Here is a 14,950-nt window from a genome sequence, read left to right as displayed (position 1 = left end):
GGAGGACTTTTGTTTCAGTATTTCACTGTGTATAATAGGAGCTTTTGCTGCTGGAGACACGTAGAACCTCTTTTTAAAAATGAATATCATTGTCCGGAAATTTAAGTTATAAATATGAAAACTATAAAGGACATTTAACAAATCTATCTGTTGATATGAAAGCACTCATATTTCCAAGGCCCTCCCCTACAGCTCAGTGGCTGAATTTTGGAGGTGGTGTTGCGCATGTCTATTATTTGATTGGAGGGAGGATCCGCCATTAATATACGTACTATTACGTCACACCGTAAGGTCAAGAGGAAAGAAGCATGGCCGCTGTGTTGAGAGGGTCTCGGTACCTAGTTGGAAGGTGTTGCAAGCATGTTGACTTTGCATCCGGTAAGGAGAACAAACTGAGACAGTGTACGCATTGTGCACGTCGCTGCGCTTACTTTAGAAGTTCAAGTTGTTATTTGAATGCTCTTTGTGACATGAAAACACTACTTTTACTTGAAATGTTTGAAGAGAAGTTTGAGTGCATTTTCACTGGACTGTGTTTAGCTGCTGCTGCTGCTGCTGCTAAAGGGGCTCCAGCTCACAATCCGCTAGTTAAGGAGCGTTTGTGTTCAAATTACGTCTTGTTTGCGTGCCGGATCGTTTGCCAGAGCTACGTACTAACAGCCAATGCGTCTTGACTGCAATATTTCAAAACGCTGAAGGGGGAAATGGTCGTATTATGCTCTTCTGTCCTACCACTACTGTATCTGGACTTTCTATTTAAGGCACATTACGTAATATCAGTCATCGTGCACTTTGTCATGTCAAATTCTTTGTAGCAAGATGGAGGTGGCTCTTTGTAGCCACTTAAATAGATGAGCTTCTGAGAGAGACAACCTAATCATCATATTTCAAAATGATATTACTTCCTTATTTATTTATCTTGTGCGCATGCTCTTTCTGTTTGTACAACCATGTATTATCGTTTAGATACATACTATGTGGGTAAACAAATGGTAGAAAAACAACGTCACAGGATATGTCTGTCTTTCTTGTTATTAGTGTGAAGATAAACTCCACGAGTCAAAGTTATTTCTTTGAACTTACAATGAAATATGTCTTGAATGTTCTGTTATCAAGGAATAGCTAAGTAAATATTGAAAAGACTTAGGTACCATTAGATCAGATAACTTTGGCACTGAAGGGCAATTACATTGGAATTACATAAATGAATGAAATTTAAATGTGGCACTCTCACTTTATGTTAAGACATCACACCTGAACAAGGTTTTTCATTACTTGGTTGGAGAAAAAATATAAATTTTAAGCTATGTGAGATGTTAGATAAACAATGTTGGGGGGAAAGTTAGGCATCTTGACTAACGACAAGCATTTTTGTCCTTGAACATTTAACAAGGATATTAGGTGCTATCATTGATCCTTTTGGCTGTTATGTATTAGTCTCTACTAGGTCTATGGCCTCGAAGACACAAGTGGGGTTTGTTGGTCTGGGCAATATGGGAAACCCAATGGCAAAGAACTTGCTGAAGCACGGATACCCAGTCATTGCTACAGATGTGTTCCCAGAGTCCTGCAAGGAAGTGCAAGAGCTGGGTGCTCAGGTGGGAGTGTAAAATGTACACAAGCCTTTTTAATTTTCAAACAGTTTCCCCCATTTGTTCTGTTCTTACCTGGTGATTTTGTTTGTTTTCTCAGATTGTGGATAATCCTGCTGAGGTAGCAGACAAGGCTGACCGCATTATCACCATGCTCCCCTCTAGTCCCAATGTCATAGAAGTGTACACTGGACCCAATGGCATTCTCAAGTACACTGTGGTTTCTCTTTCAATGCATGCACACATAATAACCTCATGGATTTAAGTCCGGTTCTAAATGATGTACTTCTCAACAGAAAGGTGAAGAAAGGCTCCCTACTCATTGACTCCAGCACCATTGACCCAGCTGTGTCAAAAGAAATGGCTGCTGCTGCTGAGAAGATGGGGGCAGTTTTTATGGATGCACCTGTATCAGGAGGTACATTTTACATTTTTGATCATGGTGCATAATGTATATTACAATTCGCTAATCTTGAAATACATATGTGGCTGTCAGTTTATCAGGTATTCTTCACCTAGCCAAAATGTCCCATCACAAGTTCCCAGAGCTCATGGTGGTATATTGTTTTGTCATATCAACAGTCCAAAACCCAAATATATTAAGTTTACAGTCATGGAAGTCTGAAAAAAGCAGAAATTATCGTAATTTGAGAAACTAATGACCTAGTGAATGTTTGCAATTTCTGCTTAAGAAGTTACTTAAACGATTAATCAATTATCATAGCTGCAGATTTATTTTCTGTTGCTTAATTAATGAACTTATTGTTTTAGCTCTACATTATTGTAAAAGTAGATTCAACAATCTACCTTGTGTGATCATGAGTTCTAATGTGTTTTTATATATATATACATATACATATATATATATATATATATATATATATATATATATATATATATATATATATATATATATATATATATATATATATATATATACACACTATGAGGAGCTTGCAGGGAACTCCTACTCTTTGGGTAACACATTAACTAAATTCACCAGCTGTTATGGCCAGTTGAACTTTAAAGTAGTTGTTGGTATTTCTGGACTTATTATTTTGGTGGTGGCAAATCCAGTGTTGCCACTTCTGCTGCTTTTTGGTAAAGTTAGGGTTGATAAAGAGCACCAACAGTATCTACAGTGGCTTGCAAAAGTATTCAGCCCCCTTGAACTTTTCCACATTTTGTCACGTTACGACCACAAACAGAAATATATTTTATTGGAATTTTATGTGAAAGACCAACACAAAGTGGCGCACAATTGTGAAGTAGAAAGAAAATTATACATGATTAAAAAAAAAATTTACAAATAAAAAACTGAAAAGTACGGTGTGCAAAAGTATTCAGCCCCCCTGAGTCAATACTTTGTGGAACCGCCTTTTGCTGCAATTACAGCTGCAAGTCTTTTGGGGTATGTCTCTACCAGCTTTGCACATCGAGAGACTGAAATTTTTGCCCATTCTTCCTTGCAAAACAGCTCAAGCTCAGTCAGATTAGGTGGAGAGCGTTTGTGAACGGCAGTTTTCAGATCTTGCCACAGATTCTCGATTGGATTTAGGTCTGGACTTTGACTGGGCCATTCTAATACATGAATATGTTTTGTTTTAAACCATTCCATTGTAGCCCTGGCTTTATGTTTAGGGTCGTTGTCCTGCTGGAAGGTGAACCTCCGCCCCAGTCTCAAGTCTTTTGCAGACTCCAACAGGTTTTCTTCCAAGATTGCCCTGTATTTGGCTCCATCCATCTTCCCATCAACTCTGACCATCTTCCCTGTCCCTGCTGAAGAGAAGCACCCCCAGAGCATGATGCTGCCACCACCATGTTTGACAGTGGGGATGGTGTGTTTAGAGTGATGTGCAGTGTTAGTTTTCCGCCACACATAGCGTTTTGCATTTAGGCCAAAAAGTTCAATTTTGGTCTCATCTGACCAGAGCACCTTCTTCCACATGTTTGCTGTGTCTCCCATATGGCTTCTGGCAAACTGCAAACGGGACTTCTTATGGTTTTCTTTTAACAATGGCTTTCTTCTTGCCACTCTTCCATAAAGGCCAGATTTGTGCAGCGCACGACTAATAGTTGTCCTGTGGACAGATTCCCCCACCTGAGCTGTGGATCTCTGCAGTTCGTCGAGAGTCACCATGGGCCTCTTGGCTGCATCTCTGATCAGTGCTCTCCTTGTTCGGCCTGTAAGTTTAGGTGGACGGCCGTGTCTTGGTAGGTTTGCAGTTGTGCCATACAATTTCCATTTCCGGATGATGGATTGAACAGCGCTCCGTGAGATGTTCAAAGCTTGGGAAATCTTTTTATAGCCTAACCCTGCTTTAAACTTCTCCACAACTTTATCCCTGACCTGTCTGGTGTGTTCCTTGGACATCATGATGCTGTTTGCTCCCCAATATTCTCTTAACAAACCTCTGAGGCCGTCACAGAACAGCTGTATTTCTACTCAGATTAGATTACACACAGGTGGACTCTATTTAGTCATTAGATCAACATTCGATCATTCAGCAATCATCAGGCAACTTCTGAAGGCAATTGGTTACACTCAGAGAAAAGGGGGCTGAATACTTTTGCACACCGTACTTTTCAGTTTTTTATTTGTAATTTTTTTTTAAAATCATATATAATTTTCTTTCTACTTCACAATTGTGTGCCACTTTGTGTTGGTCTTTCACATAAAATTCCAATAAAATATATTTAGATTTGTGGTCGTAACGTGACAAAATGTGGAAAAGTTCAAGGGGGCTGAATACTTTTGCAAGCCACTGTATATAAGGAAGAAGAGGAAGAGGAGCAACTTCTGCCTGCACAAATGTTGCTAGCCGTAAAGTGTGTGCTCTGACTTTCTTGGGGGTCCACACAGAAAAACAGTTTGTTTGAACTTGGCCTCGTCAACGTCAGAACAGCCACTTTCTTTGGATTGATTTTGGTCCATTTTACTGCCTGGCCCTAAAGATTAGTAATGATTTATATGCTTCCGTCCTGTGGTAGTGCACATGGATTAAAGTTGTCTAGCTTTCTGCCTTGAACTTGTGTGTGTGCGCGCGTGTGTGTGGTGGCGGCAGTTTAACTAGTGCAAACTGAAGTGTATGTCATACTTTGATACATCACGTCGATCACCAGGCTTTAGCTTCTTTTTGAACATCTCCAGTGGTTAGACAGGAATCAAAAGAAGCGCAGTGGCATGGTAGTGACTGTTTAATCTAGTGTGGTTAAAGTTTAAACATAAAAGCACACATGACGGTGGGGACGTAATTGAGTCAGCATGTGTCTGATAGTTGTTTCTTTGTGTGAAAAAAAAAAAAATGGGAAGACCAGATGAGATAACTGCCATCTTTCATTTTTCCTCACACTGGAATGCGTACCTTACCAAAGGCTGGAGAGGAGGTCTGAAAAAGAGACTGGTGAGCTGGTGGTAGAGAATAGAAGTATGTATTAAGTGTGGTAATTTCCCAAAGGAGGATTGTATTTGGGACGTCTCTGATGGGGAGTGACATGCAATTTTGTGGTAGACCTTCCTGAACAACAAATGGATGACATTTGACAAAAATGTCTGCTGGTTAGGTGTTTGTTAGATGAGTTTTTTCTCCAAAATACTGCAAACAATTAGGTAGTCGTCCGTCCTTTCTTAGGTTGTAAACAGCAGTGCTTCTCCAGTTTCAGGTCTCACTTCTCACCTTAAATGCTTCGGTAAAGTTTTAGCATTTTCACAGTTGAGAGGAATGTTTCCGCTGGAGACAATCCACAAACCTGCTCTCTGACAGCTTTGGTATTTTAACCAAATGCCGTGTTACATATGTAGTGATTGTTCCACAGGAGAGAGAAATATACCTTTTGTCTGCTTTTAAACAATGAACTGGATCTGTTCTACAGGTCTTTATGGTTTTTGTGCTGTGAGGATATGGTGCTTTAGAAATTGAATTGTTTAAATTTAAAATTATGAATATGAAATTTTCTGCCAATCTACTCTTTAAAGTATCAATCATGTTTAAAATGTATTTAATTACTCACCTCCGTATAGCTAATTACTTATTAACTATTCAACCTCAAATATGTTTTCCATCTATACAATATGTCACCTCTTGGACAAGTCATTCACTGTCACTATCAGTTGTCAGTTTTCTGCAGATAACTCAATAACTGTCCACAGATTCTCCAAGATTAGATGTCTGTGGACTTCTACAATGTGACCAAATCAGAAGTTAAAGTTATCTGTTGCAACAAAGCTACTGATCATACAGTATTTTGAAATATTGTTGCTGAATGGTATACATCTCTGTGCCACTTTGACACGTTACCTCAGTTATTATATCTTGCTTTTTACATCTCAGTACATTGTTAAAATAATTACTGCTATTCTGAATACACTTTGAAGCCATTACCAGTGCCTTTGTTATTTCTGGGCTTGACTGTTGTAACTCCCACCTGTCTCCAGCAGCTCAGTCGTTCCAGTGCTGGCAGACTGCTCACGAGGACCCAGTATTACACCCTTCTTGGCCTCTCTCCATTGGCTTCCTGTAAACTTTAGGATTAATTATAAGACTATGTTGGTTAATTTCTTGGCACCCGTGTAGCTTGCACCTGGTTATTGTATATCATCATGTTATTGAGATTTTAACCCCAACCTCAATGCACCATCAAATGTACAAACAGATCCAGAAACAGATGTTTCTAAATCTAGGCAAAGGCTGACCACACTTTTTCCAACATTGTCCCAAATCTTTGGATTGACTTTCCCAGTGAGAACAGACTATAGATTATTCATCCAAATCTTTTTAAAGACGCACTTTAACAGACTTTCTTTTAATACCTAAACGGTTGTGATCATTCCCTTTTTTTGTTTTTCATTTTATTATTATTTGTTATGTAGCAGAACCATGCTTGCAATACTGTTTTGTCTTTTTAATGAGGCACATTGTAATTCGGTTTAGATCATTACTACGAATGGTTCATAGGTCCCTTACATTTACAGTGAGTTAGTCCCTGTAGTTCTAAACAACTGAAGGAAACTGACCCATTTTTCACTCCAAAATTAAATGTCAATTAGACATGACCACAAATACAAATATATTAATTTATTTTGGATTATGTCATAAATGTATATTATGAATATAACATCATATTTTATAGCCAAATGATGAAGTTTTGCGCCCCCCCCCCCCCTTTTTGTTAGAGAGTTGATGGCATAGATAGGCAAAGCTGACAGGGAATGAGTGGAGAGAGATGCAACAAAGACATTAAAACTTATATTAATTTAATTATCTCCCGATGTCTCATTGAAAATATTCTGGTTGTACTGCGCCTCGACGTTCCAAAGAAAGCCTTGTCAATCAGGAGAATGAAGTTTAGTGAGATAGAATATATGGATCTGTATGGCTATTGTCAGGTAATGAAGCACCTGGTGTCTTTACAGAAGTTTGATGGACCTTTTCATGTGGATACTATGAACTAACTTCAGTCTAAAGTGTCAAAAGAATGGAAGTTTCCACACTATGCCAAACATGTATCATAAAGCATGGCAGCTGCTATTCCAGCTACTTTAAGATGGCTGCTATGATTAACAGTGATTACTTTGAGCTAATTCACATGTTTGCCTGTGAATTTTCATTTCAATTTATGAAACTTTAAGAAAATCACTATATACCAACCATCTCTGCATGCTTGCACGTGGTTCATTGTATGTAAGCACGATTTCCCATCCCAGGTGTGGGTGCTGCCAGTTCGGGTAAACTGACTTTTATGGTTGGAGGAGCAGAGGAGGAATTTACTGCAGCCCAAGAACTTCTCAGTTGCATGGGAGCCAATGTGGTGTACTGCGGTCAAGTTGGAACTGGACAGGTATGAGCAGATATTTCATATTTTCAAGAAACTAGGACGATGCATTTGTCATTCAGATAACAAAGAGGCCTTTTTCTTCATAAGTTGCATGTGTAAAGAAAGTGGTTCAAGTGTGTTTGTACTTGTTTGTCAGTTTTAATGAAATCCAAATTTTAAGATAAAATATGAGCAATTAATGTGATATTTGGGTTATTGAATGCTAACATTCTGTCATCTTGATACAGGCTGCTAAAATCTGTAACAACATGCTTCTAGCCATTGGAATGATCGGGACTTCAGAGACAATGAACTTGGGAATCAGGTGAACACTCTCTCAGTTACAAATAACAGCATATGCAATCATTTTAAAATGTGACTATTGCTGCGGCATCGATAGCCTTTGTGTCAGTTATATGGAATTTGTTTTTACTCACAGACTTGGTCTTGACCCTAAACTGTTGGCCAAGATCCTGAACATGAGTTCAGGTCGGTGTTGGTCCAGTGACACCTACAACCCTGTGCCTGGAGTTATGGAGGGAGTCCCCTCTGGGAACAACTACCAGGGAGGCTTCGGCACCCAGCTGATGGCTAAGGTCTGTTTGATGACGCTGTACTGAACCTTTTTTTTTTTTCACGGCTCTGAAAAACATTTCAGCAGTGTTTCCACAAAAATGTCGTCTTTATGTGTGTATGTTGCCCTTGTCATCACAAATATGAGGAAGTAAAGCATATTATATGGCAGTAACAGTTTTGTGTCCTAATAATGTGGAGGAATCATTTGTTTCTATTAGCCCAAATGTTTGTGGATACAAAAGTGTATTTGTGTTTTGCTTTAAGTGAATTGTTCTCATTCATAAACATAGATCTGTCATGGACTAATGTCGGAGTCATATGTCGTGCATGTGACAGGGACTTCAGTGACATTGTTGGAAGAAAAATAAGAATTTCCATCTTGGGTCACCACTTTAAACGATGCAGTGAACGGTTCAGCAGTAGTTTATGTCCCATCCCTATTATTACAATGTAAAGAAAATTCTCTGTGGTGCGTGGACTGGTGGTTTTGGTTTTAGAGTTTAATTTTCAGCTCTGTTGCTTTTTCTAATGTATGTTTGCTTTTCTTTTTCAGGATCTAGGCCTTGCACAGAACACAGCCACCAACACAAAGACTCCTGTCCCTCTCGGCTCCTTAGCCCATCAGATGTACCGTATGATGTGCGCACGCGGTTATGCCAATAAAGATTTCTCCTCCGTATTCCAGTTCCTGCGTGAGGAGGAAGGCCAGTAATGTCAACCTCCACCCCGTCCACAGCCTTGCCAGGCCTGGCCCTGCACAGGACTAACATAGCATAGTTAGGGTGCATTTCACCCTGAGGACTTTTTTTTTTTTTTTCTTTTTCAAATTTGTGAAAGGCGTGAAGCCAACAGAGCTCCAACACAGCGTGACAGATCATATGTGCACTTCTCTCCTATAGGAAATCATGTTTCCTGTGCAATCTAGCCTTTTTAAAATACAGCACTCCTTTCAGATTTAGAGGCATGTGAATTGTCAGATATATGGAGGATCCACAAGATTAGCAGGCTGTCGAGCAGTGGCAGCTCTGCAGATCTTACTACTTAAAATGTTCGGTGGGAATCTGTGGTGTTGAGGAGACAACTCATTAGCCCTGTTTGTCAAGGCTAAACAGCTACAAACACTGTTTAGTCTCCACATATTTATCTATTGTTTGTGATGATTTCTTTATGCTGCTGTTTTCTTCTTTTCATGGTGGTTATTTCTCTTGACATTGTTACTTTGGGATAAGAGTGTCATATCATATCTTGTTAGGCAATAAAGAAAAATTGAGATGTCAGTTAATGTAAATTTAATTTTAGATTTAAATTTCAACTAATAACAGAAACAACTGGAAGCACCACCTTTATTGAGCGATTGTTGCTGATTTGTTGTAGTAATGCCATACATTCAGTTTTTGTTGGAATAACTGAAAGATTCAAAGGGACGCAGCTTAAATACGTGAATTTATGCACTCCACAAACTTGCATGCAAATGCAGCCAAACACCAGACAGAGAAGATGAAGGATACTAATTCTCGCGATGAAAATGCCAATTTAAATTTGAATGGCTTGTATTTGGACACGCACTGTACAATTTTCCCTCCATGTCTCTGAGAGCTAGTAAGTTAAATCGCTCCCAAATGTTCTTCTAGTTTGCATCGTGTGTCCCAGTGATTCCGTAGTCACGATAAAACAAACATCTGCCTTCGGGAGTTTGGCTGCAGAGCAGATGCAGCGGCGGGATGCGAGGAACACAAGGCCAAACTGCACACGGTGTTCCAAACGAAAAGGACACCACCAATTTCCAGTTGGAGCTAAATTGTCCAACACATTCCTCTCTAATGAAGATTTTAATAATTTTTATTGCCTACTCCACAACTATGGAACACAGTTGTGACCCAACGGGCCCTTCATGCAGCCAGCCCCAGTCGTTTTGGGGATCTGGACCTCTTCTCTATCCCCACTTAGGCCAGACCAGGAGGGCGGCATGTTTCTGATCTAGTTTGCCAAGAGCCACTGAGGGGCCAAGGTGCCATAGGTCATGCGATCACAAGACAAACCCATAAAAAGTCCATTAAGCACTGTAGGCTAAGAGCTGTGTTGTCATCTACTTGATAGGTTCTGCAAACAGAGCCGCACTTTGGTCTCAGGCCTACAGCAGACTGTGACACACGCAGCCTGACATCATCTGCTGCAGCGCTGCACGTCATCCCTCCTGCTCAACTTATAACGACACTTTGAAATAAGCTTTGCATTCAGCAGTGTTTTATTCTTAAACACGGTGGTGTTACACATTTATACTGTGTGCATTGTTGACTTGTCACAAAATATCTTTGTCCTTTTCTTGCTCCAAATTGTTCTTAACCCATATTGTCGCCTTTAGTGCCACAATCCGCAGTTTCTTTTACTTTCTACATTCGAAGCAATGACAGTCACATAATCGTGTGTGTGTGTGTGTGTGTGTGTGTGTGTGTGTGTGTGTGTGTGTGTGTGTGTGTGTGTGTGTGTGTGTGTGTGTGTGTTATTGTAAAAAAGGACCAAATCTACAAACTAAAGTAAATGAAAGAACTGTAAAGTACTCTCTGCTAACGTATTAGACCAAACCAATCAAACTTACTGCAAATCCAAATATTGTCAAAATACAATAATCAACAATTACATAAAAAATGTTTTTTTTATTAAACCCGGTTCTGTTTAGCTGTCGTACTTCAACAGGCACCCTTCAATTCATTTGATTTCAACAGGGCAACTGCTGTAAATTGACGTCAGCGTTTAGACTAGACGCTATTAGCGTGTGATAATTAATTCAAGACGTAAAGTTTCCCCTCGGTTACATTTGTCCAAATTGTGCCTTTAGTTAATAACACCACCTCGGTTATCATCTCATTTTTAGACACAAAGTAGGCCTCTCTTCATTGCACATTGTGTGTGTGTGTGTGTGTGTGTGTGTGTGTGTGTGTGTGTGTGTGTGTGTGTGTGTGTTATGACGGCCTATTGAAATGAGAATAAAACGAACAAATTAAAAGCTTCTTTATCAACAACTCGTGACCGATATGCAGTTTAGTCATGCATCATTTTTTTTTTTTTTGCGTTTAACTGGCTTCACTGCTCCTGTAACATTTCCTCGCAGCTGCTATATGTTTAGAGAGACCGCCGCCCTCTAATGTGTGAACAACGCGGCCGAGGTGATTCCTGTCCAGCCAACACTCACTCGTTCTCATTTAAGAAAGTGGGCGATTCTTCTATTCAAAATGCAGAGTACTATATGAGTAAATACAAACGCCGATCGGTCTTATCTAAAGTCTGCTATCACGACAACGCAGTTAAAACAAAAATCAGCCGTGAACCTTTTCAATAACATAAAACATTATGCCTTTTTCCTGAAACGTAGACCACTACTCACTCTTGCCTACAAGCTATGAACTTGGGCCATAAAGATTTACAGCCTCAAAAGGTGGGAAAACTCTATTAAAAATAAAATAAAAAAAGTGTTCAGATTTAGGTGGGGATACATGTCCCTGCGTCTGTGGTCTCAGCTTCGAAAATGTAAAACAAAAATGAATTCTGGAAGTTAACAGTATTTACTTTGACACCAATCTTCACCCTCTCGTCCATGTGCTCCTCTTTAGTCTATCAGTGCTCCCACACAGCGGAGTGTTTCAGTTCCATGTATAGGCTAAACAACATTTTATTTCTATTTCTACACGAGAGACATACTCATGAAATATTTGTTTGTACATCCTGTGTGTGCCCCAATGCAAGAATGCTTTAGCTCTGCGTGGGAGAGGCCACCTATGGAGGCAATTTTACGCAGAATGTAGAAACATGTAGGCCTGCTGACGAACGGGTTCTTTTCCTGTAAGTCGCCTTCTTACTCTACTAGAAGGATAAAACAATTCATCTTGAGCTTTGATTTTGACAATTTAATGCCGGTGGATTTTCTTTCTCATCGCCAAAGTCTGATATGATTAAAGAAAGCCAAGAGAAGTTCAGGTAACTTGTGTTTAAAAAAAACACAGCCCAGTCTGTCGATGAAATCTCCTCTTCGGCATTTAGCGGTGTTTTCTCTTCGGGCTTCCTGGCGTGGAGTTGCCTGTTTGGCCAGACTGCAACTTTCAACTTGACCTTGGCCTCCAGCCGCGTCTAACCCGTAGAGGAAGAGTGCTGCCAAATGTGGCATGCTTTTTTGGTATTTTGTGGATTCTGAACTTGTGTCTGGATTTACACGTCGCAGTGCCAAATGTGAGGATGACTACATTTATGAATGTTGTTAATATGCGCTCTAAATGTATCCATAAGACACCGGTCTGTTTATTTAGTTTCTTAAAATTCGCCTGCGTAATCATTATGCTCAAAGGCCTCGCTCTGAGACGACCAGTCAGTTCAGATCATTTAAGAACATGATGGTACTTCTGGTAAAAGTCTTCACCTTTTGACTGAAAGCGCATTAAAAAGATCCAATCTTTACATATAAACCCCAAATTATTTAGAATCCACATATCCGAAATCATTTTTGCTTTACTCTTGGATTAAGAGCTTGTGCGACCCAAATGGCACGCGTAATTGCGCATCCACTCCGCCATCGAAATAAATGCAAATATCATATAGTTTTTCTCCTGTTTTTCTCAAATAAGCGTGTTGTGACGGGACTGTGCGATAGACTACATCGCCTCTACATCAGTTTCACTCGGTTTGAGATTCCAATATCACTTTGTTTTGGAAAAAAATACCATAATTGTATGTTTGTATAAAACATGGATATACTGATGTAGGCCTACATCTTCACAAATATACAGCTTGATCTGCTTTATCTGATGTCTAGACGTTTATCATCTCCTTTGCATATCACGTGCTTGGCCCTGGCCAATAACCTCGCGATCTTTATGTACTCAGGCGTGTTGGTATCGTTACTCTGCCCGAGTCCCTGTCTCTGCTCAGTCGAGGGGATTTTGAAAAAGAGTTGGTCGTCTCGATGTAGGGCATGCTATGACCGCTTCATTACTCCTCCATTCGCACTGGATTGACCCGGTGATGTTTCTCTACGACAACGGCTTGGATGAAAGAAGCAAGAACATGGAGGGATTTACTGGAGGCAATTTCGCTGCAAACCAGTGCAGGAATTTGTTAGCGCATCCAACCTCGCTGGCTCCGAGCACCACCTACACTGCGAGTGAGGTGCCAGTCTCTGGCATGGGGGAGCCTGGCAAACAATGCAGCCCCTGTTCTGCCACTCAGAGCTCGCCCAATGCATCTTTGCCCTATGGATATTTTGGCAGCAGTTATTACCCATGTAGGATGTCACACGGCAGCGTCAAGGCTTGCGCGCAGCCCTCTGGTTATGGCGATAAATACATGGACTCATCGGTCTCTGGCGAGGAGTTCTCAACCAGGGCGAAGGAATTTGCGTTTTATCAGGGCTACTCCTCGGGTCCTTACCAGCCCAGCTACTTGGATGTCCCTGTCGTCCCTGCTCTGAGTGCTCCATCTGAGCCAAGACACGAGTCTCTGTTGCCCATGGAGCCCTACCAGCCATGGGCCATCACCAATGGTTGGAGTGGTCAAGTTTACTGCACCAAGGAGCAGCCACAGTCCAATCCTCTGTGGAAATCCTCGTTACAAGGTATTTTTTTATTGTTTTATTAATGCAGAAATATGCTGTTCATGAGAATGTGCTGTTAAACTTGCTAAAATGTGAATGTAAAGTCTAATGTAAAAAAACTAAACGTTTTTTTCAATGTTGATCTTTAATAATGCGCCCGAAAGATGGGGGGAAAAAGTGGAGAATTAAATGTAAAAATAAATATTTGGTGTTCTGTTTCTGATGCAGGCGAGCAGGTTAAAATGTGATGATGGCTTTTTTGTTTCTCCACAGACACTATATCTGGTGGGGACAGCTCTATCCGCCGGGGGAGAAAGAAGCGTGTGCCATACACCAAGGTGCAGCTCAAGGAACTGGAAAGGGAGTACGCCGCCAATAAATTCATCACCAAGGACAAACGGAGGAGGATATCCGCGCAGACAAACCTGACAGAGAGACAAGTGACAATCTGGTTTCAGAACAGGCGCGTGAAGGAGAAGAAGGTCGTCAATAAATTCAAGAGCTCCAGTTAGCTCTGGAGATACTGAACCAGGAGGAGAAGGGCGGATATGGATGTGCCTTCGTCCAAAAAACTGTGCTATAATTTATTACAATATATGACCGGCCTCTCTGTAGCCAGAGCAGCTCTGTTTTTGACCTACACGTTTCCTTCCTCACGTTTTAATTGGAACCAGTCGATGCGGCCTGTTGACAGAAGATCGGAAATGGTTTGCGACATGTTGACCGACGCGATTCTGCGAGGGATGATCGTCTTCAAATATCCACCAAACAATGAGACATTCTGCCTTAAAGGCACGAGACACCCCGAACAATCCTGCGCTTTTATTCCGTTTAATCCACAAATGAAGACTGAAGCCCCTGAAATCAGTTACAATAACCGCTGTCGTCTTTAGACGGTGATGCATAGACCTTCAGTCTGTGAGCATCACAATGCGAAGTAAAATAATAATTCAATACCAGAAAATGAATCTTGAAAATTATATTTTCAGCATTGATTCTGGCTAAAGGAAGAGACTATCTCTCAATAATCTTTCCTTGTACAGGCAATAGTCGCCTGCGGCACTTCTTGGGTATTTAAATTCTTCTGATAAACTATATTCCTCAGTTTGGAAGCTTGAAAAACAGAGTTTACACTACAGCCCTGTCTTTAAAATTCAATCGCTTCATTTAAAACATCTGTCTCTGAGTTAATCAGCCAGTATCTGATGAAACATTATCAGACGTGAAGCTGTCCCGAGCACTTCAATAGGTTTACCCACACTTTGTGCCTGTCAACAGGCTGACCTATGCAATTTCTGCCTGTCAGTTAATGATTTTGCAGAAGAGTTCTGAAAACATTGACATATTTAAACATGTAAATACTATCTGACTGCGCCTATCTATTCTCCCT

The 14,950-nt window shown here is 40.5% G+C and overlaps 2 protein-coding genes across 2 annotated transcripts; both read left to right on the top strand.

Moving 5' to 3' along the window:
- Positions 1-308: 308 nt before the first annotated feature.
- Positions 309-9,250, top strand: hibadhb (3-hydroxyisobutyrate dehydrogenase b). Its single transcript, XM_070912082.1, has 8 exons — positions 309-378; positions 1,438-1,598; positions 1,693-1,802; positions 1,889-2,010; positions 7,297-7,430; positions 7,655-7,731; positions 7,846-8,002; positions 8,536-9,250. The coding sequence occupies exons 1-8, from the start codon at positions 309-311 to the stop codon at positions 8,692-8,694; spliced, it is 990 nt and encodes a 329-aa protein (XP_070768183.1). The 3' UTR covers positions 8,695-9,250.
- A 3,697-nt stretch (positions 9,251-12,947) lies between these two features.
- Positions 12,948-14,072, top strand: hoxa13b (homeobox A13b). Its single transcript, XM_070911748.1, has 2 exons — positions 12,948-13,581; positions 13,834-14,072. The coding sequence occupies exons 1-2, from the start codon at positions 12,948-12,950 to the stop codon at positions 14,070-14,072; spliced, it is 873 nt and encodes a 290-aa protein (XP_070767849.1).
- Positions 14,073-14,950: the final 878 nt, after the last annotated feature.

Source organism: Enoplosus armatus, chromosome 9 (assembly GCF_043641665.1).
Source record: "Enoplosus armatus isolate fEnoArm2 chromosome 9, fEnoArm2.hap1, whole genome shotgun sequence".
In the NCBI taxonomy this organism is placed as follows: Eukaryota; Metazoa; Chordata; class Actinopteri; order Centrarchiformes; family Enoplosidae; genus Enoplosus; species Enoplosus armatus.
This window is presented reverse-complemented; position numbering and strand designations above follow the sequence as displayed.